The 22,413-nt window shown below is 42.0% G+C and overlaps 1 protein-coding gene across 1 annotated transcript; it reads left to right on the top strand.

The window, feature by feature from the left end:
- Positions 1 to 18,123: 18,123 nt before the first annotated feature.
- On the top strand, positions 18,124 to 19,784 carry LOC141621898 (expansin-A12). The gene is made up of 3 exons (XM_074438037.1): positions 18,124 to 18,335; positions 18,934 to 19,243; positions 19,424 to 19,784. The coding sequence occupies exons 1-3, from the start codon at positions 18,176 to 18,178 to the stop codon at positions 19,734 to 19,736; spliced, it is 783 nt and encodes a 260-aa protein (XP_074294138.1). The 5' UTR covers positions 18,124 to 18,175; the 3' UTR covers positions 19,737 to 19,784.
- Positions 19,785 to 22,413: the final 2,629 nt, after the last annotated feature.

A 22,413-nucleotide genomic window follows, 5' to 3' on the forward strand; every position in this document is an offset into this window, starting at 1 on the left:
AAGTCAACCCAAAAGGAATGGTGGCCTGGGTATTAGACGTATGAAGGAGTTCAATCAAGCACTCCTAGCAAAGATTGGATGGAGAATGATCACCCACCCAGATTCTATTCTCTGTAAGTCTATTGGTGCTAAATATGGCCTAAGGTGGTGTGATGGTGATCTGCTCTTTAACGATGGCAAGAGTAATTCTTCGTGGGGATGGAAAGGTATAGTTTGGGGCCTTCAACTCATCAAACCCCTTTTAGCGTGGAACTTCTCCCCATCTTCTGACCTTGGTGTCCGGAATTGAAATGGGTTCATGGAAGTGCCGAGACCACGATGTGTTGAGATTCTTACTGATTCACCCAACTTGTGTAATTTGAGAATCAAAGATCTTATTTGTGAGCGCAACAGGTGGGACCATAGACTTGTGTCTATGTCTTTTGACGAAACGTCCATTAAGAACATTCTTGCTATTCCTATTCGATGCTCTGACGGCAGCGACACTTTCTATTGGTCTGCCTCGTCATCTGGGAATTACTCAGTTAAGATTGGCTATCACATTGCTCTTCAAAACCACTTTGGAACTCTTGACTTCCCGAAGGACCGATCAAGAGTTCTGCTTTGCATATATGGGTGTCTTTCAAAAAATCCTTTGGAACCCGGGACCGAAAATTTGGATCATTCTTTTATGGAAACTCCTCACGGAATCGTTGCCCACTGGGGAAGGATTCCTAAGGAGAGGCTTTGATGGCCCTTTTACTTGCGTTCTTTGTGATTCACAAGAAACGGAATCACCGGAACACCTGTTCCGGGACTGTTCTTTTGCTAACAGAATTTGGGCTGGAAGTCTCCTGGGGATTAGGGCACAATCAGGGGATAATTTGAGTCTCCGGTCTTGGGTTTGCAATTGGCTTTCTGTTCTTTTTAAGGCTGATAATAAGATTGAGGCTTGTCTCTCCTTTTTGTGTACCTTTTGGACTATTTGGGTGGTAAGGTGCAGAAGGATTTTTGAGAGTACCGAGTGCTCTCCTATTGGTGCTATCTTCCTTTATCAAGACTCCCTTAACCTAGCTCTTTCTGCTGAAGATGGGAAACCGGGGTCCATGGCTATCCTAACACTGATGGAAGAGGACTTGACTAATCTTAGGAATGGAGAACCCTTTCCTCTGATTCAGAGTTCTGTGAGTTGCTCTCGATCTCATATTTATGTGGATGCGGCGTGGTCTAAGGAGCTTGCGGCTGGGTTTGGCGGATGCATCCTTTTTGATAATGATATTGTTTCTGAATTCTGTATCAAAGGAATGGCGGAGAATGCTGAACAAGCGGAAGCTTTGGCAATCAGGGAAGCCTTAAAGTGGGCGCTCTCGCGTAACATCCTCCATGTTAACATTTTCTCTGATTGTCTTCAGGTTCTTGCCCAAATCCTACGGCTATCTCAACTCAAACATTGGACAAGGAACACTATTGACGATATAACCGATCTAGCGGCAAACTTTCATTGTGTTACTTTTGCTTATGTTCCTAGAATTTGTAATAAAGCCGCTCATAGGATAGCTAAGCGTGCTATTAATTTGTAGGTCTCGTTAACCCGATTGTCAAAAAAAAAAAAAAAAAAAAAAAAAAAATCGTCCTCGCCCCATGTAACTTATCACTTAAATTTTATCTCTTTCTTACATAAAAATCCCAAAATAATAAATCGTCTCATAACTCCTGTGATGGCCCTCTGCTTGCATTTGTTTATAATACCTCCTTATAAGCTTTCCTTTACTAACCCCCACAATACCTTGTATCACATATCACATACTACATATTACAACAACCTAGTTATTACTTCTACTTAACCTTTACATACCTCAATTATTTTCCCATCATTTCAAGTCCAAATCACCACAATTTGTCTATCGTAATTCCTAACTCATAGCAATAATCTTCCATAACAGACCATCCAAATCTCGCCAAAAAATTCAAATAATCAATAATTATTTAACTTGATTAGTTACACCTTCCTCTTACATAACATCACTCATAACCATGAAGTTAACCCGTACCATCAACCTACTTGACTCAAAACTTTACACTAAACAGGACGACAATAATCAATTTTGCATTCTAGCAGATTCACTTTGGACCCCTTTAAGCACACTATTACTTCCTAGGTCACAAAATAGTACTTTCTAGATCACAAAATATCAGTACCTTTACAGCAGGTTTTCTTCACAAACTAGCATTTAAATATACACATCCTAGTTTTCTCGTGTTCTAAATTACCAACAACTATATAACTCATTCAACTCAATAGTCTCAAAATCACAATATTTACATCATATTTAATTCTATAACTTCAGAGTTACTAATACATACAGATATAACTGCTCATACGCCATCTTTAAATCGCTCATATTACGTACTGTACATGCAGAACTATACGCAGATGACAAGATTGGAAATAACTGTTTTGCTGGCAACGTAGCTACGAAAGTTTACGCATGTACTTTATCAGTCTCAAATCATATGCAACAATGGTTTATACACTTCCGAAGCGTCAAACAATCCTTATTAATGTCTTTACTGTCACATGTTACATTATATTATACTTTCATGCAATTCTATTATTTTCCATAAGTACAATTTGTATCATATTAGACAATTCACACGTGTATACCAGCATAATCTTAAATCGTAAAACACATGATGCAATTCACCTTATTATTTGTTTATTTCTCATCATAAATAATTAACTTTCAGTGCTCATATAATCACATTTTCACAATTCCGTCACTATCGTATCCTTTTCTTCATTTATCAACAATCTCATCTCATACACTTCTCATTTCCACCTTCCAGTACAATTTACTTCGTACCATATACGAAATTCCAACATTTTCACATCATACCTCATAGTATACATCATTCATAATAAAATACCACATAACCATCCACTCTATCTTCCCACGCTCCTTAATTCTCACCGCAATATCCGGTTCGAACTAATAGGACCATAACTTAGATTAAGGAAGTCTCCCTAACCAAGTTAAAAAGGGCTCTTAATAGTTCTACCCGGTGTTCATTTTATTTAAGACTCATCGTATGTTCATTGGATTTACTCGTTTAGGCCTTAGGATCGTTCGCTCTGATACCACTTTGTAACACCCATTAAAGCAGGAGCCTTTAGCAAGACATTCCCGATTAAATAAGGTTATTACCATCTCAGTTTTCCGAGACAATGTATACCAAATTGAAACAAACAAGGTACTTTAAATATAACAACTAACTTATTACACTCGTCCAAAACGATTACAAGTCTTAGTAAAACAACTTATAAAATAATGTTAAAATATCTCAACTAAAACTGTTTGACAAAGTGATAAACTAGGTGAGGCTCGTCTACTCCATAATGCAACTCAGCGTCCCACTCGAGCTCTGCACACAGCAACACCAGCAACGAAATCTTTAAACTCTTAAACCTGCTTTATTACCTGCTCCTCATTCAATCGGAAATCATTGAATGGATCAACAAAGGCCACCCTGGAAATAGGTGACAATTTAGACAAGACGACACAAGTCAACAACATGCCGGCAATGATAATAATTAGACAGTTTCACAATACTAAGCAACATCACAGGCACGCAGCCTTTTGTAACCGTGTACTCCCTATGGTTAATTTACTTCCCCGTGCCTTGCCTACTAGTTTTTCAGGTCCAGAACCGCAGCTGTGTCTGACCTATCAATATTACAGCAGGTCCACAACCGCTGCTGTGCCTGGACTACCAATATCACATCAGGTCCACAAGCGCAGCTGTGCCTGGCTCACCACTTCTCATAGCAATGTTGCCCCGCAGACAACCAACATAGTTAATAAAGTGCACAACTCATAACAACATTAACCAGAAATAATTACCGAAACTGCCATTCACAAAATACACTCAGTATAAGACCGCTGCAATATTTTATAATTGCCATAAGCTCATTATAAACTCAGTATAAGACTGTCACAATATCAACTATTGCAATATAACTCAGTATAACAAATGTCCAAAAACTTAATACGCATTAACGTCACACGAATAAACATTTAACATGAGTTGAGTAGGAGAATCCTACCTCATCAATACTCCGATCACAAGCAGTCAATTATGATCCTTCACAAATACATCACCTACGTAACATAACTATGTATAATTATCACTTGCTCAATCAATTAAACATTCACATAACTTAGATTCATCATGACTTAATAGTAATCTCAATTTAAAGACCAGACACGATTTTTTCCTGACTTTCCACCACAGCACAGACTAACTATAAAATACATAACTAATTCCAGAAAAATAGATTCGATGCAAGACCAATTAGGTTGGAACCTAATGACCCTTAGCTCCAACTCTCATCTAAAGTAGTTTTCCCAAATTCCAAACTTATCAAGAAGACCGATTTCCAAAAGCTGACAGAATCCGGCGCACAAAAAGTAACGATTCATAAAACGGAATTAAAACATCATTTTTGGGAAATTCTAAATCTTATTGTCATGTAGACTCTTCAAAGATGATTTATGAAAAAGGTCTCGTACTCGATCGACATCTAAGTGAGGATTTCAAACCATTTTCCACAACACAATCAGATTCACGGACTTTTCGGCGACAAGTTCATAAATTAATCACACAGGACAAACCATAAGGAATATGGCTCCGAAATTTGATAATCATAAACTAGACTTGAAATAAACCATAGTCTCTTCCCAACTTTTTCGCAAAAGACGAGGTTAAGACAGAGAAAACAATCGAACAACACAACCTAATAAATCTGTAAATTGCTGTAACTATTCTAATCATACTAATCTTAATTGATGATGATGATGTTGTTGATGATGAGCGACTCTCTAATTATATTAAGATAACATAGAATTATACATACAGATTAACAAGATGGATGTTCGTGAAAAAAAACCATATCAACTCTGCCTCGAAATCTGTCTGTCTCTCTCTCTCTCTTTGTAGGGTTTTTGTCTTATTATATGAGTGAAAGAGTGATTAAAAGACTAGAGTGAATAAATTAGATGCCTTATATACTCCGAGTCATAATTAAACAACTTAAGTAGTAAACCGACACTCAAGTCTCGACCCTTCTCAGCTCGGCCTACACGGCCTAACTACACCATCAACTCCCGACTCTTAAACATGCTTAATAAGTCATATACGATGTAAGATACGAATTCAATTATATAAATTTACGGGGTAGTACAGAGGGTTTGAAAAATGGCCAAGATGGCATGTTGGTATGTCGTTTGGCTGGAACGAAATAAGTGCAGGATGGACCAGAAATTGACAAGGCCAGAAATAATAATGATTGAGGTGAGGAGGTTGGTACACACGAGTTTGCAGCAGTGTATTCAGCAGCCTGTTAAGAGGGGAGATAAGATTTGGCTACAAAGTATTGGCATTGTTATATCTTGATATATTATAGTTTAAGTTTAGATGTTTAAAAAGAACGATGTAATTGGTCGATTATTAATGAAAAATTCACATTTTACCAAAACAAAAAAATTATCTACCTCATCACAACGTAACTGTTTAGGCTAAAATCCGCATCTTAGCCTAGTAAGAGCAAGCCCATCTGTTCTCATTTAAGGATCTGGGCTGTGGAGGTAGATCAATCTCGAGGAGCCCAATAACGAGTAGAGCATGTCTAAGGAATTGGGCTGATGGAGGAATATCACGTTTGGAAAGCCTTCAGGGAAATCTTAGGGAGAATTCAGGGAGATCAGGGAGAATGTAGGTAGACGACCCGTTATGGAAAGAGTTGCAGTAGAAGTAATATTCCTTACCATAAACGAGGTAGAGCATATCTAGGGTTCCAACCCTATAAATAGTCGAAGGAGCAATCAAGAAAGGGCATTCAAGATCTCACGCATACACGCAACATATTGTGCTAGCTAGATTTACATTCCGTCTCCATTGTACTCATTCTCCTATTATCGAGATAATGCAATATTTGGAAGGGTGTCGTGCCTTCCCGCGGTTGTTTCCCACATTGGGTTTTCCGCGTCACCAAATCTCACGTGTCAACCTTTACTTACGTACTTAATTCTTTTATTTGGCACTAAGCACGACCATACAACCAATACGCAACGAGTAAGACCGCATTGACCTCATACAACCTAATCCGGTAAAAATTACCAAAACAGTTTGGCGCCCACCGTGGGGCATTTTGGTCGCCAATCGTTGATTAACTCGGACGTATAATGGACAAACAAGCATCAGCAGCCGTGTCAGGGAGCGGTCAGCCGTCGATACCACCCAATCCAGTTCAAAACCCAGTATTAGCGGCACAAACTCAGGCCCCCGGACACACCCCAAGAACCACATCTGTGACAAAAGTCACTCTACCTCCCAAAACTCTTGCTGTAGAGGCCCAACCTAGATCAGACAAGGGCATAACAAGTTCAGGCCTTACTCCACCACTTTTGATCCAATGCAAATCCTGCTTAGTGGTATGGAGAACCTTCAAAAGGTCATGGAAGATATGCGAGAAAACCAGAGAAAGCGGGTGAGTCAAGCAAAGAGAAGGGACGGGGAACTCAGGCGCGAGATAGACTTTAGCAAAGCGATCCAAAGACACCCGGCCAACACGGGGAATGAAGGTCGGGCCCCAATAGTGGATCTTACCCGGGGGCATCGGGCAACAGGAGTCAGCTTCGACAGATACCAGCCGAGCTGGTAACAAGACTAGACCTAACAGCAGTATCAGCCGGAGAAAGGATAACCCCACAAGGGTTAGGATATCTCACACCAGATAGCTGGCAGCTAGCCAGCCGCGTGGAAGCATAACCAGGTAACCTCTCAGTTGATAATTTCGTGGTAACTAACCAGACACCTGGTTCAGGATCCGCAGGTAGCCCGCAGGTGACCTGGCATCAAGGAACACCTGTTACTTCAACACCATTAGCTACCACGCCGCATCAGAACCTTCAAGAGTTCGGACACAAAGACACCAAGTCGCCAGCGGCGAGACAGATGGACCCCAGACTCAGGAAGCCTGACCAACCAGCAGTACCTGGAGCTAAGGGAGATGCTGAGTAGGGTCCCAGGATTGCCACCTCCACTTGAGAAGGCAGCGCCGCATAGTTATGCTGACTCGCCATTCGTGGATGCTATATCCATCGTTGCCATGCTAAAGGGATTCACAAATCCAAACATGACCCTCTTTGATGGCACTACAGATCCCTTTGAACACATGAGCCAGTACAAGCAGAAAATGATGACAGTAACGGTTGTAGGACAAGTAAAAGAAGCCTGTATGTGTAAGGGATTTGGATCCATGCTGTCAGGGCCAGCACTCCGATGGTTCGTAAGCTTGCCTAACAGTCAATATCCACGTTCCCGACTTGGTAAATGCATTCCCTCGACCATTTGCAAGCGGCGGAAGCCACGAAGCATGCACGGGGAGACTTGTACTGCACTGAATTGTTCAGGGAGCTGGAGAGACCATTGGAGAGTACAACACCAGATTCAACAATGAGAAGGTGGCATTACAGGAGTGTGACGTGTCGACGGCAGTGGAAGCCTTCAGGAGGGGCCTCCACCATGAATCTGACCTGTACAAGCAGCTAACTATGCACCCTTGTCATAGTTTTGAGGCAATACAAGAAAAGGCAGCGGCTGCGATCAGATTAGAAGAAGATATCCTAGCCAGAGCCAGCATACCAAGTACACCAAGCATATCCAGCACATCGGCCATGGAAAAGTCAAGTAGGAAGCAATCCATCGGCAAGAAGGATGAGAGGTACCGGCCATATGGTAGGAGAGTCAACAGAGTAGACAACAGAGAAGAGAATCAGCAGCTCCCTACACTGGCGGAGTATGGATTCACAACCGGCGTCGAAGGAATCCTGAAAGCACTCAGAGAGATGGGAGACAGGGTAAGATGGCCCAGGCCACCAGTAAAAGAACATGCATGGCGAAAGGACAGCAAGAAGACGTGTGAGTTCCATCGTGATATTGGGCATAACACAGAGGATTGCTACACACTACGCAGGGAGATCAGACGCCTGTATGAGCAGGGAGACCTGAGCCACCTATTACCACGTGGAGGCAAGCAGCAGGATAAGGTAGGCTCTACGAAACCTGCAACTCCACCCAAATGCACCAAGATAATAAACGTGATAACAGGAAGCTCAGACATAAATGGATTAACATATTCAGCAGCCAAAAGGTGTGCTACGGAGACTAAGGGAGACAGACCAGAAACTTCTTGTAGAATTTCTCATAGTGATCTACCTGCGATTGCTTTTGACGAAGGAGATATACGTGACGGGCAGGAGCATCATGACGCACTTATTATAACTCTGTCAATGGCCAACTGCACAGTCAGAAAAGTCTTGGTGGACACTGGTAGCTCGGTCAATTTGATCATGCTAAAAACTATAGAAAACATGGGGTTCAGCGAGAAGGATTTGCAGAAGAAGACCATCCCGCTAGTAGGGTTCAGTGGAGATACAGCCAGCTCATTGGGCGAGATAGTGATCCCAACCTACGTGGGAGTAGTCAACAAACAGGTCAGGTACTTAGTCATAGATGGACCCTCTACTTACAACGTCATTCTTGGAAGACCATGGCTACACCTTATGAAGGCAGTTCCCTCAACATACCATCAATGCATAAAGTTCCCCACGCCATGGGGAGTAGAAATAATACGAGGAGATCAGGAGGAAGCTAGAGGTTGCTACAAGAAAGCGCTAAAGTGCACTGCCAGCCCCATAGCATAGCAATTACAGAAGCAGCACGTCCAGGATGAATACATTAAGCCTCCGGCTGAGGAGCTAGATCAGATCAACCTGGACGCGCTGCACCCGGAGAGGACCGTGTTAATTGGAGTTGGATGCACAGGAAGCCTAAGGCAGCACCTAATCAAATTCTGGCAGGCTAACATGGATTGTTTCGCGTGGTCGCATGACGACATGATAGGGATAGATCTGTCCATCATAACACATAAACTCAGCGTGGACCCAAAATTCAAGCCCATCCAGCAGAGACGAAGAAAGTTCGCGGCTGAGAGAAATAACGTGATCAACCAGGAGGTAGACAGCCTGCTAGCAGCAAACAAGATACGGGAGGTGAAACACCCAGAATGGTTGTCAAATGTGGTGGTAGTACCCAAGAAGAATGGAAAATGGAGAGTATGTGTGGACTTTACAGACCTCAATAAGGCATATCCTAAGGACCCCTTCCCGCTACCACACATTGACGCAATGGTAGATGCGACAGCTGGATATGAAATGTTAGCATTCCTGGACGCTTGGAGTGGTTACAATCAAATTAAGATGGACCCTGCAGATCAAGAGAAAACATCATTTATGTCTGAAAGAGGAATATACTGTTACAATGCCATGCCCTTCGGTCTGAAAAATGCAGGATCCACATATCAAAGGCTGGTCAACCGTATGTTCAAAAAACAAATAGGAAGGACCATGGAAGTATACATTGATGATATGGTGGTAAAATCAGAGAAAGCTACGGATCACATGCAGCATCTGGCAGAAACATTCAGCACCCTCAGAGAATACAAAATGAAGCTAACCCCGTCTAAGTGCACCTTTGGAGTTTCCCCCGGTAAATTCTTAGGCTACATTGTTACTAAAAGAGGGATAGAAGCCAGCATCGAGCATATTAAAGCCGTATTACAGCTGGAGTCACCAGCAAAACCAAAGGATGTACAGAGGCTAGCAGGCAAGGTAGCAGCTTTGAGCAGGTTCATCTCAAGATCCTCAGACAAGTGCAGACTATTCTACGATATATTAAGAAAGAGCCAGAAGTTTGAGTAGACTGCAGAACACGAGAAGGCATTCAGGGAGCTGAAGCACTACCTCAGCACCCCGCCACTACTATCAAAATCGAAGCAAGGAGAACCATTGTATCTATATCTAGCTATCACGGAGGTAGTAGTAAGTGCAGTTCTAGTTAGGGAGAAGGATAAGGAGCAAAAGCCAGTCTACTACGTAAGCAAGTCTCTGCTGCCAGTAGAGACCAGGTACACATCTCACGAAAAGTTAGTACTAGCACTGGTAGTTGGATCTTACAAACTGCACCCCTACTTTGAGTCCCACACCATACATGTTGTAACCAATTACCCATTGAAATTCGTAATGAGGAAGCCTGAGCTGTCAGGCAGAATGTCAAAGTGGTCCGTACATCTTAGTGGATACGATATCAGGTATGATCCGAGAACAGCAATAAAGTCGCAGGCACTGGTAGACTTTGTGTCAGACTTCAGCCCAGCTATCCAAAATCTGGCAGACGAAGAGATCTTAACCTTCAAAGGGAACAAGGAGGCATAAGTTTGGCAGATGCACATCGATGGAGCCTCCAACCAAAGGGGGGCAGGCGTAGGACTAAACATGCGTTCACCACAGGGGGACCTGATAGCACAAGCAGTAAGATGCGAGTTTAAGGCAACCAACAATGAAACAGAATACGAAGCCTTAATACTAGGAATGCAGCTAGCTCTGGAGTTGGGAGTCAGGAACCTACAAATATTCAGTGAGTCTTTGCTAATAGTTAACCATGTGAACGATGAATTTATAGCCAGGGACTCATAGATGATCGCCTACTTAAAGATAGCAAAGGAGCTGAAACAGAAATTCAAAGATTGCAAGCTCAAGCAGATCCCCAGAGACCAAAATATGGAAGCAGATGCCTTAGCAACTCTGGGGGCAACCTTCAAGCCAACCGAGCTGTCCAATATCCTCATCGCGCATATGCTGGAACCTTCTATCCAAAAATTAGAAGAGGTGGACAGGGGAGAACTAGAGAACCAGCCGGATGAGGTGGCAGCTCAGATAACTACAGATGGCCAGGCAGCTGCCCATCCAGACAACCAATTAGCCGACCAGACAGCTAACTTGAGCCGATGATGATGACGGTGACGGTCGGATGACCGGACCGGGCGGACACCCTGCCTAGATTGGTTGCGGCACAACAAGCTGCCAAATGACAAGAAGGAAATAAGAGGTTTCAAAATGAAAGCCTCCAGATTCATACTGATTGATGATGTACTTTTCAGAAAATCATTGGCAGGACCCTACTTACGGTGCATGGATAACCAAGAAGCACAGACTGTGTTGCATGCCCTCCACAGTGGCGAATGTGGAAACCATGCAGGGGGCAGGAGTCTGTCAAATAAAGCTCTCAGACAAGGCTACTTCTGGCCCACAATGAGGGCGGACTCAGCAGAATACGCCCGCAAGTGTGATGTGTAACACCCCGGCCCAAACCGGGTCGGGAGCGGTTACTTATGATAGCTCACCAGGCTGTGTACATGGCCCACAGATCAACACGGGTCCTTTATAGCGCATTTTGTCCTCACTCATGCGCATCCCGGAAACCTTCCCAGGAGGTCACCCATCCTAAGACTACTCCCAGTCAAGCACGCTTAACTTTGGAGTTCTTTCGCATGGATGACCATAAAAGAAAGTGCACTTTGTTAATATGAGTAGTACTTCCAATCCCTTTAAGCACTAGTCATTTAAGCCTATAACTGGACCTCTTCAATTAACGTGGGGTGTTACAGTCACCCCCACTTGAAGAACGTAACGTCCTCGTTGCGCCTGGGAGCATAACCGCTAACCCAGAATCCTCCCCCGCTAGGTGTGTGATCACAATGGAGCGTATAACCACTGCCTCCAGGAGCGTATAACAACTGCCTCCGATCACCACACGGTCGCAGGGTTGCTCTGATACCACTTGTAACACCCCGGCCCAAACCGGGTCGGGAGCGGTTACTTATGATAGCTCACCAGGCTGTGTACATGGCCCACAGATCAACACGGGTCCTTTATAGCGCATTTTTTCCTCACTCATGCGCATCCCGGAAACCTTCCCAGGAGGTCACCCATCCTAAGACTACTCCCAGCCAAGCACGCTTAACTTTGGAGTTCTTTCGCATGGATGACCATAAAAGAAAGTGCACTTTGTTAATATGAGTAGTACTTCCAATCCCTTTAAGCACTAGTCATTTAAGCCTATAACTGGACCTCTTCAATTAACGTGGGGTGTTACATGATGCCTGCCAACACTCAGCGCCAATGATCCATCAGCCGACAGAGCCCTTACACCCCATCATTTGTCCTTGGCCATTCATGACATGGGGAATGGATATAGTGGGTCCTCTGCCTAGAGCCACATGAAACAGAATATGGATGCTAGCAATGACAGATTATTTCTCCAAGTGGATAGAAGCAGAAGCATTCACAGAAGTAAAAGACAAACAGATCATCTCTTTTATTAAACGAAATATCATCTGCAGGTTTGGTATCCCATCAGAAATCATATATGACAATGGATCACAATTCATCTCAAACGATGCCGAGGGATACTGTGCCAGATGGAACATCACCCTAAAGAAATCAGCACCCAGGACTCCAAAATCCAACGGGCAAGCTGAATCCAGCAACAAAATAATCATGGATAACTTGAGAAGGAGGCTACAGGAGTTAGGAGGAAAGTGGGCAGATGAATTGTCACTAGTATTATGGTCAGACAGAACGACACCAAAGACAGCCACATGCCAAACACCCTTCAGCCTGGTGTTTGGTGCGGAGGCAGTAATTCCATCAGAGGTTCTAGTTCCAACCCATAGATATGGATGTATGACAGGGGAACAGAACAATGTAGATATGGCCAGGAGTCTGGACACGGTAGACGAGCTGAGAGCAAGTGCGAAAATACGTCTGGCTACCTACAAGCAGTCAATCGCCAGAAGCTACAACAAGAATGTAAAAGTCAGGCTCCTGGAGGTAGGAGACATGGTTCTCCGTGAAGTATTCCAAAACACCAAAAATCGAAAGGCAGGCAAATTCGCCTATAAATAGGAAGGAGCATACCAGGTAGAAGGAGTTGTTGGCCATGGTGCGTACAGATTAATGACTATGGGCGGTCAGATCATACACAAACCATGGAACATACTTCACGTGAAGAGGTATCACTTTAAATAATAAGTAGAATTTATTGTACAGAGTAGTGTGTTAAGAAAAGCCAAGAAAAAAAACGATAGTAGGCATACTACCAATTTCTTGTCAATTTCTTTTATTTTATTTTATTTTATTTCTTTCAAACTTTAAAACTGTTGGAGTCGTGTGGTCTGTAAGCTTCCTGGGACCACAATTGCTCTGGTACCCCATGAGACAGCATCAGGTACTTCACATCGCTCTGATAAATCTCCTATTTTCAGGCTTCTTTAAATGCATCACTCTGGATTCTAATATATATGGTACATTGAAAGGGTATCTAGCAGGACTGTCAACTGCAAACGTGGGGTGACAAGGCACACGACACTCTAACATGCCTAACCTACATTTCTCCACTAGGAGCACCCTCACCAGGCGGCCTGTGGAACATACGAAAGGGAGCCTGGCTGACAGCTGAAAGCTTATCCAGCTACCCCTGATACCACCCCCTGGACGTAGCTCGCAATAAACGCAATTAATCAGGGCCCCAGCATGCATGCACACACATATGGAGTGTAGGGATCTCTGTGCTACCAGAATCCTGCAACGTTCCATCGGTCCTAGAATGACGCTAAACTTACCTAAGGTACGCCTCCGTTGGCTTTAAATATGATGAACACATATTGCGTCATGAACAAGGTTAAGTAGTCAAGTGCGGCATACACCTAAATCAGTCACCAGACTGACACGGCAGCTAGCTGAGTCTAAATCAGCCTCCCCAGGCTGACACGACTGGTCTAAATCAGCCTTAAAGGTTAACACGGCCACCCCACCTACAATGCGGCATACGCCTAAATCAGTCAATAGACTGACACGGCAGCTAGCTGAGTCTAAATCAGCCTCCTCAGGCTGACACGACTAGCCTAAATCAGCCAACGGGCTGACACGACAGCTTCCTAAGCTAAGTGTGTAAAATAAAACGCATAAGATATGATAGAACTTGCCAAACTAGGTCAAGGGGCATTTCAAAATTGGCCTGAAAGTACGGCCCCAAGTGCAAACCTCCACCACGGCGGCAAAACATAAGTCAGAAAAATGTTTAAAAATCTTACAAGTCTGTACCACACAGGGTCAGACCACCATCCAAAAAGTTTGAAAATAAAAACTTTAAACTTTAGGTCACATTGATGACCTCCACTTCCGGCACCTCTTCTGCCTCCTCCTGCTAACTTCCCATTTCAGGTACAGGACCAGCTTGCACGCCCTCGGCAACAGCTGCCTCCTGAGCTCCCACAGCAACATCAGCCTCTTGAAATAAGCCAGCACCTCCAGCCACCGTCTGCTCCGCCAGTGCAGGAGAATTCACCTCGCCAACCTCAGGCATCAGCACACTCAAATCAGGTTGGACGGGGTAAAGGGGCTTCAGCTGCCTCTCCTCCTCCTCCTCAATGGCCTGCTGGATTGGACCCTCCTCAAGAGCAGCATGCATTCCGCTAATCTTTCCCCGCCAGGTAGCATAGGCGACAATATTGGTGGCCAGGGAGATCAGCTCGCTGATCTTCTCTTCAGAACGCTTGAGAGAATCAGAAAAGGTATTGCACACCTCCTGAGTACGCGCCAGCTGGTCAGCACCCTCCTTCAGCTTTTTCTTGGCTCTAGCAAGCTCGGCTTTTAGCTCTACCACCCGTCCCCTCAAGTCAGCACGTTGTCGCTCCGATTCGATAATGGTTCGATCGGCTCCCGATTTGGCTGGTGGCCCTTGTGATCGCGATCCGGACCACGTTGATCATTCTCCTATTATATAAGGCTGACTGGAAGGCTTGCAAACAGAAAAAGCAAGGATCAGCAAAATTGACATAAATAAAATCAGGGCAAGTAGCAGATGGAGAATACTCACCATGAAGGCGTTATGCACATCGTTCTCTGCCATCTCTTCTGGCGAGAACTCTGAGAAGACCTCCAACAATGGGAGAAAGAGGATCTGGTCGATTTCGGGCCAGTATGACACCTTATCAATGTTTCCAAAGCCCTTAAGAAAGTGGGCGATGATGCCACCACTGGCAGCAGTAGGAGGACTAGCAGGTGGCGTAGGAGGATGACGGGACAATGGGCTTACTTCTAAAGGTTCAGAGCGCATGGCACTAGAATAAGTAGGAGGGGATTGGAATGAAGCAGGAGGGGCACTCTATTGGAGGCAGAAGCTACGTCAGGGCTCGCGGCAGATCTCTTTCTTTTAGCACCCTGAAGGATGGCCTCCAAAGGGTCAACTTTTGAACCTGCAGGCAGCTAAAGTTTCGGGTGTCAGAAGCACCAGATAGGCAGCAAGATTACATACAAGCAAAGATAGCATGAAGTGGTTTACCAGAAGACATGTTGAGGGCTTATTGTTGTGGATTGGAAGAGGAGGCAGGTGAGAAGCCGAGCAGCAAGTCAGGGAACTTTCTCTCAGACTGGGGGATGCAGAACAACTTGTTGCGAGCGGATATTGGGTCGCCCAGACGAGTCAGGTAGCAGGGACCTACACGAAAGTGACAAAGTAAGCCAGTAAGCATTAAGATGAACAAATCAGGCGTCAGGAGAGCCACTTACTCGAAGTAATGACCCATTTCTCGAAGATGTAGTCAGCAGGCGGCTGGATAGAAGTCGTCCTCACATAGAAGAAGTCCTCAAACCACTTCTCGTCCCTGGATTTTGACACATGCCTGAAGGGGGTCTCACCAGAGCCCCGGAAGGAAAATTGGCCTCTTCCCAGAGACCTGATATCATACATATGGGCCAGATCGCCCAAGGAGATAGAGTTGCCGGTGTTCTAGCTAGCGGTCAGAGAGTAGAGGAGAACCCTCCAAATATTGGCAGAAATTTGTGCCATGGCAAAGTTGTTGGTGCAAAGGAAGTCTTGCATAAGTTTTGGGAAAGGAAAACGAAGGTCGTACCTAAACGGATAAAGGTAAAAGCAGACCCATCCCGGCCGGATGGCATCCGTCTTCTGACCCGGTTCCGGGATAGCGATATCAACCCCATCGCCAAGACCCAGTAACTCTTTTATTAAAGGAATGTCACCGGAAGTGAGAGAAGAGTCGCAGTCGTGAGGGTATACGAAGAGATTTCGGGAAGGGAAGACGGGGTCTAGGTTTTGGTCGATTGGGGCAGAAGTCGAAGCGGTGTGACGGGTTTTGCCCATGGTCGGAGGAAAAGAAAAAGAAAAGATTAAAGAGAGGTGGTAAAGAGGAAGTACCTGGGAGAGCGGCGGCGGAAATGACGGTGAAGTTCGGCAAGGGAGAGCGAAAGGGAGAAGAAGAAGGGTTTTGAGAAGATGGGAGGGTTTAAGTTTTGAGTTAATGAATTGGGGGTGGGGGGTTGAGATTATAAAGGAATAGAGAGGGAAGGGGGCACGAGAAATGAGAGAGGGTAATGATGAGTGTTTGGGAAGTAGTGTGGATGGCGGCGCAGGATTTTCAAAAGACAAAAATGTACGTAATTCCTTATTCGACGCCTCGAGACGTATCTCACAAGGAATTAGGGGCAAACTGTTTGGGCTAAAATCCGCATCTTAGCCTAGTAAGAGCAAGCCCATCTGTTCTCATTTAAGGATTTGGGCTGTGGAGGTAGATCAATCTCGAGGAGCCCAATAACAAGTAGAGCATGTCTAAGGAATTGGGCCAAGAAACCAGGTGACGAAGGAGAAGCCCGCTGATGGAGGAATATCGCGTTTGGAAAGCCTTCAGGGAGATCTTAGGCAGAATTCAGGGAGATCAGGGAGAATGGAGGCAGACGACCCGTTATGGAAAGAGTTGTAGTAGAAGTAATATTCCTAATCATAAACGAGGTAGGGCATATCTAGGGTTCCTACCCTATAAATAGTCGAAGGAGCAATCAAGAAAGGGCATTCAAGATCTCACGCATACACGCAACATATTATGCTAGCTAGATTTACATTCCGTCTCCATTGTACTCATTCTCCTATTATCGAGCTAGTGCAATATTTGGAAGGGTGCCGTCCCTTCCCGCGGTTGTTTCCCGCATTGGGTTTTCCGCGTCACCAAATCTCACGTGTCAACCTTTACTTACGTACTTAATTCTTTTATTTAGCACTAAGCACGACCATACAACCAATACGCAACGAGTAAGATCGCATTGACCTCATACAACCTAATCCGGTAAAAATTACCAAAACAGTAACTTTAAGTCTCACACATAAAGAGTTTTCTCAATATTATACTTTATCACAAATAAAAAAAAGCGCATGAAAATAAAATGAATTAAGAGCTCATAATTTAAGAAAACTTTCAATTAAATTAACACTTCATGGATTACAAAGTCTAAATTAAACCCCTCTCTCCACAATCCCTCTAATGTGTCATTATGTACCGCCAATTAATTTTAAAGTCAGTGATTAGCAACCAAATCGCAAATATCTCAAAGTGCGAATAGCCGAATAATATTCAATCTTAAACTGGTGAGGAAACACCGATGAAATAGAGATGATACGTAGACATAGTTATTGCATGCAATTTGCATTAAAACCACTCACATGCATTTGTTCTTCATGCCGTATATTTCCGTACACATCGAAACTTCCTAAATCTGTCTTACTACTCATCTCCGTACATTAGGGTATTTGCACCGTTTTTATTATACTCCCTCCTATTCACCATTTTCTTCCCTATTTCCTTAAACAGATTATTCAGGTTTTCTTCCTCTTTCCTTTTTTGGAAAATTTTTACTCTTATTTTATTCATTCCTCTCTCCTATCACCAAACCCCACTCAATTCACAATTCCTTATTTAATTCTTATTTATTCATTCCTCTCTCCTATCACCAAACCTCACCCAACTTACAATTCCTTATTTAATTCTTATTTATTCATTCATCTCTCCTATCACCAAACCTCACCCAACTCACACAATTCATACTTTATTCCCCTCCTAAAATCTTGTGCCCACAACAAAGGGGAACAAAATGGAAAATAGGAGGGAGTATATACAAAACGCGTCTCTAATTAATTTATTTTTCATACACTGAGGTCACTGACAATAATTAACTAAACAAAATAATGACAGAAAATCATATTATGAGCTAAAAGTGGGATTTCAAGCATTTTTTATATAAATAAAATATCCACCGACAAAACCCCATAACTATATGTTTTCCTATAAAACGTACGTACATAATTCAATCTATGATATCGTATTGTATACTCATAATAATAATTACTCAGCTTAATTCTCTTAAAAGGAGTAAACACAAAGTTATAAATGGCAAAAATTATAATATTAGTACCTAATGTTTTGTTTTGGAATTATTTGTTGTTGTTTTTGGGAATAGTCTTTCAAAGTGTCCAATGTCGTAAACCTAACCATTGGCGTAGTGGTCATGCAACTTTCTATGGCCAAAACCAAGCCCCAGCCACACTTGGTACGTTTTTTTCCCTACTTGGAATCAGTGGCGAAACGAGGCGGGATGAAAATGTTAAAAACATTTAACGATTTTCTAGCTTACTCGTTTAAATTGCGGAGTATTTTCTCTGTCTCAGTGGGGGAGTTAGGAGAGGGCTAGCAGGAGCACTCGTCCTCGCAGGAGGATGAATTTTTCAAAGTTCTTAGTTAAAATTTTGAAATAGTTTTCGAGTTTTCCGTTTACCATTATCTATTCGTCCTCGCCGATATATTTAAAGCCTCTATTGAGTTCAAATCCTAACTTCGCCACTGCTATGTCCTAATCAATTTGTTTGTTTTTTTTTATTATTATTTGTGAGGAATATTCTAATTAAAAGTAAATAAATGATTGAAATGGAGGGAGTACTAATTTGTGTCCTCGAATTATTTGTCCATCTAACTTCAAATTCTAATTTTTCAATTGCTTTGAGTAGTGTGTGTATATATTTGCAAAAGTTAAAGTGTGTCATAATATCACAAGTCTATTTAGCGGAATTAACCTTTTTGTAGGCATTTTGAGTTTTTGACAAGGAAAGTTACATTTTGTTGTGTACTAATATGTTGTGACGGTTAAATAGGGGGAGCATGTGGGTTCGACAACACAATCCATGCGGGGTTTGGGGTCCATACAACGGCCTTAAGCACAGCCATGTTCAAGGGAGGTCAAGCATGTGGCGCATGCTACCAAGTTAGGTGTGATTATAGGGCTGATCCAAAGTGGTGCCTTCGCTCGGGGAGCATCACCGTGACCGCTACCAACTTCTGCCCTCCAAACAACCATGGAGGATGGTGCGATCCACCCCGCCACCACTTTGACATGGCCATGCCTTCCTTCTTTCGTATCGCTCGACGTGGCAATGAAGGCATTGTCCCTGTCCTTTACAAAAAGTACGTATACATATGCCAACGACGACATATTGACATTATTGCCATTCATTTATTTACTTTTTAATTCTTTGTGAGATATATATAATTTATTCAAAAGTAAACAAATGGCTGGAATGAAAAGAGTACCTTAAAATGTTCTAATTGATCTAACTTATATTATTGTTGATGACAAACACATAGGGTATCATGCCGTAGGCGAGGTGGAGTTCGATTCACAATGAAAGGGCAAGGCAACTTCAACATGGTGATGATCGCCAACGTTGGTGGGAGCGGCAGCGTGAAAGCGGCATCACTAAGGAGCTCCAAGACTAAGAGATGGGTGTCTATGTCCAGGAATTGGGGTGTAAATTGGCAAAGCAACACCGATCTTAGAAACCAAGGCATCTCTTTTAGACTCACTTTGGTTGATGGCAAAACCAAGTATTTTTACAATGTTGTTCCTTCATCATGGAACTTTGGACAGACTTTTAGTTCACGTAATCAATTCTTCTAGTTACCCTATATTTCAATTTTCAAATAACTACTAGGTAGTATCTCGCGCTTCACGCGACCTGTTTGTATATTTTGCAATTGATATATTACAATTAAGATTTACTAATAAATAAATTAGATTAACTTTTCTCAAATCTCCCTTTTTTAGGTTTATTTTCAAGGTATTTTCAAATAAAAAAAAATTTAATTATAAATAATAAGTGATAGCTAATTATGCATGATCAATGTTCTATAAATGAGCTACACTCAATATGTTACCGTTGTGTACACACATACTCGCTATTATAGTGTACATATATACATACTCGTTATTATTGCGTACATACATACTTAGTGGTGGAGCTAGGGAGCGCCCCTGGCGGTCGAAAATTTCGAAGTTTTTGGTTAAAATTTTCCAACATTTTTCGAGTCTCCCTTAACCCATTACCAGTTCGCCCCCGCTGAAATTTTTTGCCCCCGCTGGGGTCGATTCCTGGCTCCGCCACTCTACATACTCACTATCTATGTGTGTACATACATACTCGTTATCAGTGTAGTCATATATACTCATTATCGCACTATTTAAACTCTCTCAAAATCTTATATGTATATGTATTTAATTTATAGCTTGCTGATCACATTATAGGAATTTCTCTTAATAATTGTCTTAATTTTTTTTAATAAATATAACGACTCTAACAAATATATTTTTCTTGATGAATCTAATTGTCTAAGTTTTTTACTTTTTAATCATGTTTTATAACTTAAATGTAAAGCATTGTGAGACATTTAGTTAAACCATCTTTATATATGGAATTATATCAATAAATATAATGGAAATGAATCTTTTGTAATAGTATTGTTGCTTATTTGGGTGCCACTTTTGGATAGCTCAACGTAAAAAGCTAGTACTCGACATGTACACTGTCGTCAATGCTATAAACAAAAAATGAATATTTTGTAATACTCCGTAGTATCTAAATATAGCTTTAAGTAGCTGAAAAAAGAAAAAATTACGGCTTTGATATTCCTTAAGCGAGTTTATTTATTTGTAGAGAACTGGAAATCGTAATACTTTATAACAAAGCCAATAAGTAGTACTTCGTATGAAATAAAAAATGCAAGAACTTATTTAACCGTACGTAGTAAGTACTATTACCAATATTGTTGGCTTCAATTACACTGATATTGTTATGAAGTCATTCTTCATAACCTTTGAAATAAATTCAAATGATCCTAATGAAATTATAATCTTAAGAAACATACACTATCAAAATAAAGATCCTAAGTAAAAATATATAAACTCAATTTACAGTAGTAAGCACGTTATGTAAGTTTCCATAGTCTAAAATTAATATTTTCTAGTCTCATAATGAACATGTATAAACTGAATGCGGAAGCGATAAAAGAGATCGATTACTTACCTCCAGCCATTGCTTGAAATAATTGATCCGTCTTAATGAATAACCCAATTTCTTATGCCCCAAATCTGACTTGGCTTCCAAACTCTCAGCCTCACAATTTAGATGGAGTATTTTCTTAATGAGGTAGACTTGGTGAACCTTAATCAGAATAAATATGTTCCCTTATATAGACTCTTGCCATCAAAGAGTCAACTGATCTTGAACAGTTTCCTAAATTGTGAGTGGTAACTTATAGGAGACAATAGTGGAAACAAAATTCTAGGCAAATTCCACCATACAATGGACCATCTTAATTTCCATAAAATAACTTAATTAAATATTAATATAGTACTTATTTGATTTATGGAAATATCTTACATTCTCCCACTTGGTCCATTTAACAAGAGACACAACATATGGATCATGGCGACGAATTCTCTTAGAGCAAGAATTAATCTTCCATGTATCACAATATATCAAGTCACTCACACCACACACATTTAACTTAATGAGTAAACCCCATGTTTACTCGAGGTTCAAACAAAATGATATTTCTCAACATAACTTTAATAAATATGCGCATATAAATCCAAAAGAGAAAATATCCAACTTAATAAAAGTTTCTTACAAAAACTTAATGAATGTACTACATAATAGAACCAAGTCCTATTCTCACTACATGATCCTTGAAAGACTTAATTGACATGCCTTTAGTCAAGGGATCTGCAATCATCAACTCTGTGCTAATGTGTTCAATGATCACTTCTTTTTCCTGAACACGCTCTTTTATGGCTAGATACTTTATGTCGATGTGTTTACTTCGACTTCCACTTTTATTATTCTTAGCCATAAACACAACAGCTGAATTATCACAATACATTCTTAGTGGCCTACAAATAGAGTCAATAACTCTAAGCCCAGATACGAAACTTTTCAACCAAACACCATGTGAGGTAGCCTCAAAACAAGATACGAACTCAGCCTCCATAGTAGAAGTAGCTGTCAAGGTTTGTTTCACACTCCTCCATGACACAGCTCCATCAGCTAGCATAAACACATATCATGATGTGGATTTACGTGAATCTATGCAACCAGCGTAGTCGGAGTCGGAGTAACCTACTACTTCAAGATTCTCAGTCCGTCTAAACATAAGCATGTAATCCTTAGTACCTTGAAGGTATCTCAACACTTTCTTTGCAGCCTTCCAGTGATCAAGACCTGGGTTACTCTGATATCTTCCTAACACTCCAACCGCATATGCAATGTCGGGTCTAGTACTGACCGAGCATACAAATA

This window comes from Silene latifolia, chromosome X (assembly GCF_048544455.1).
Source record: "Silene latifolia isolate original U9 population chromosome X, ASM4854445v1, whole genome shotgun sequence".
NCBI classification, from domain to species: Eukaryota; Viridiplantae; Streptophyta; class Magnoliopsida; order Caryophyllales; family Caryophyllaceae; genus Silene; species Silene latifolia.

Coding starts and splice junctions, on each gene's coding strand:
- LOC141621898 (XM_074438037.1), top strand. CDS start 18,176: ATGGCAAAAATTATAATATTAGTACCTAATGTTTTGTTTTGGAATTAT. Junction 18,336..18,933: donor CCAAGCCCCAGCCACACTTG/GTACGTTTTTTT, acceptor ACGGTTAAATAG/GGGGAGCATGTGGGTTCGAC. Junction 19,244..19,423: donor GTCCCTGTCCTTTACAAAAA/GTACGTATACAT, acceptor ACAAACACATAG/GGTATCATGCCGTAGGCGAG.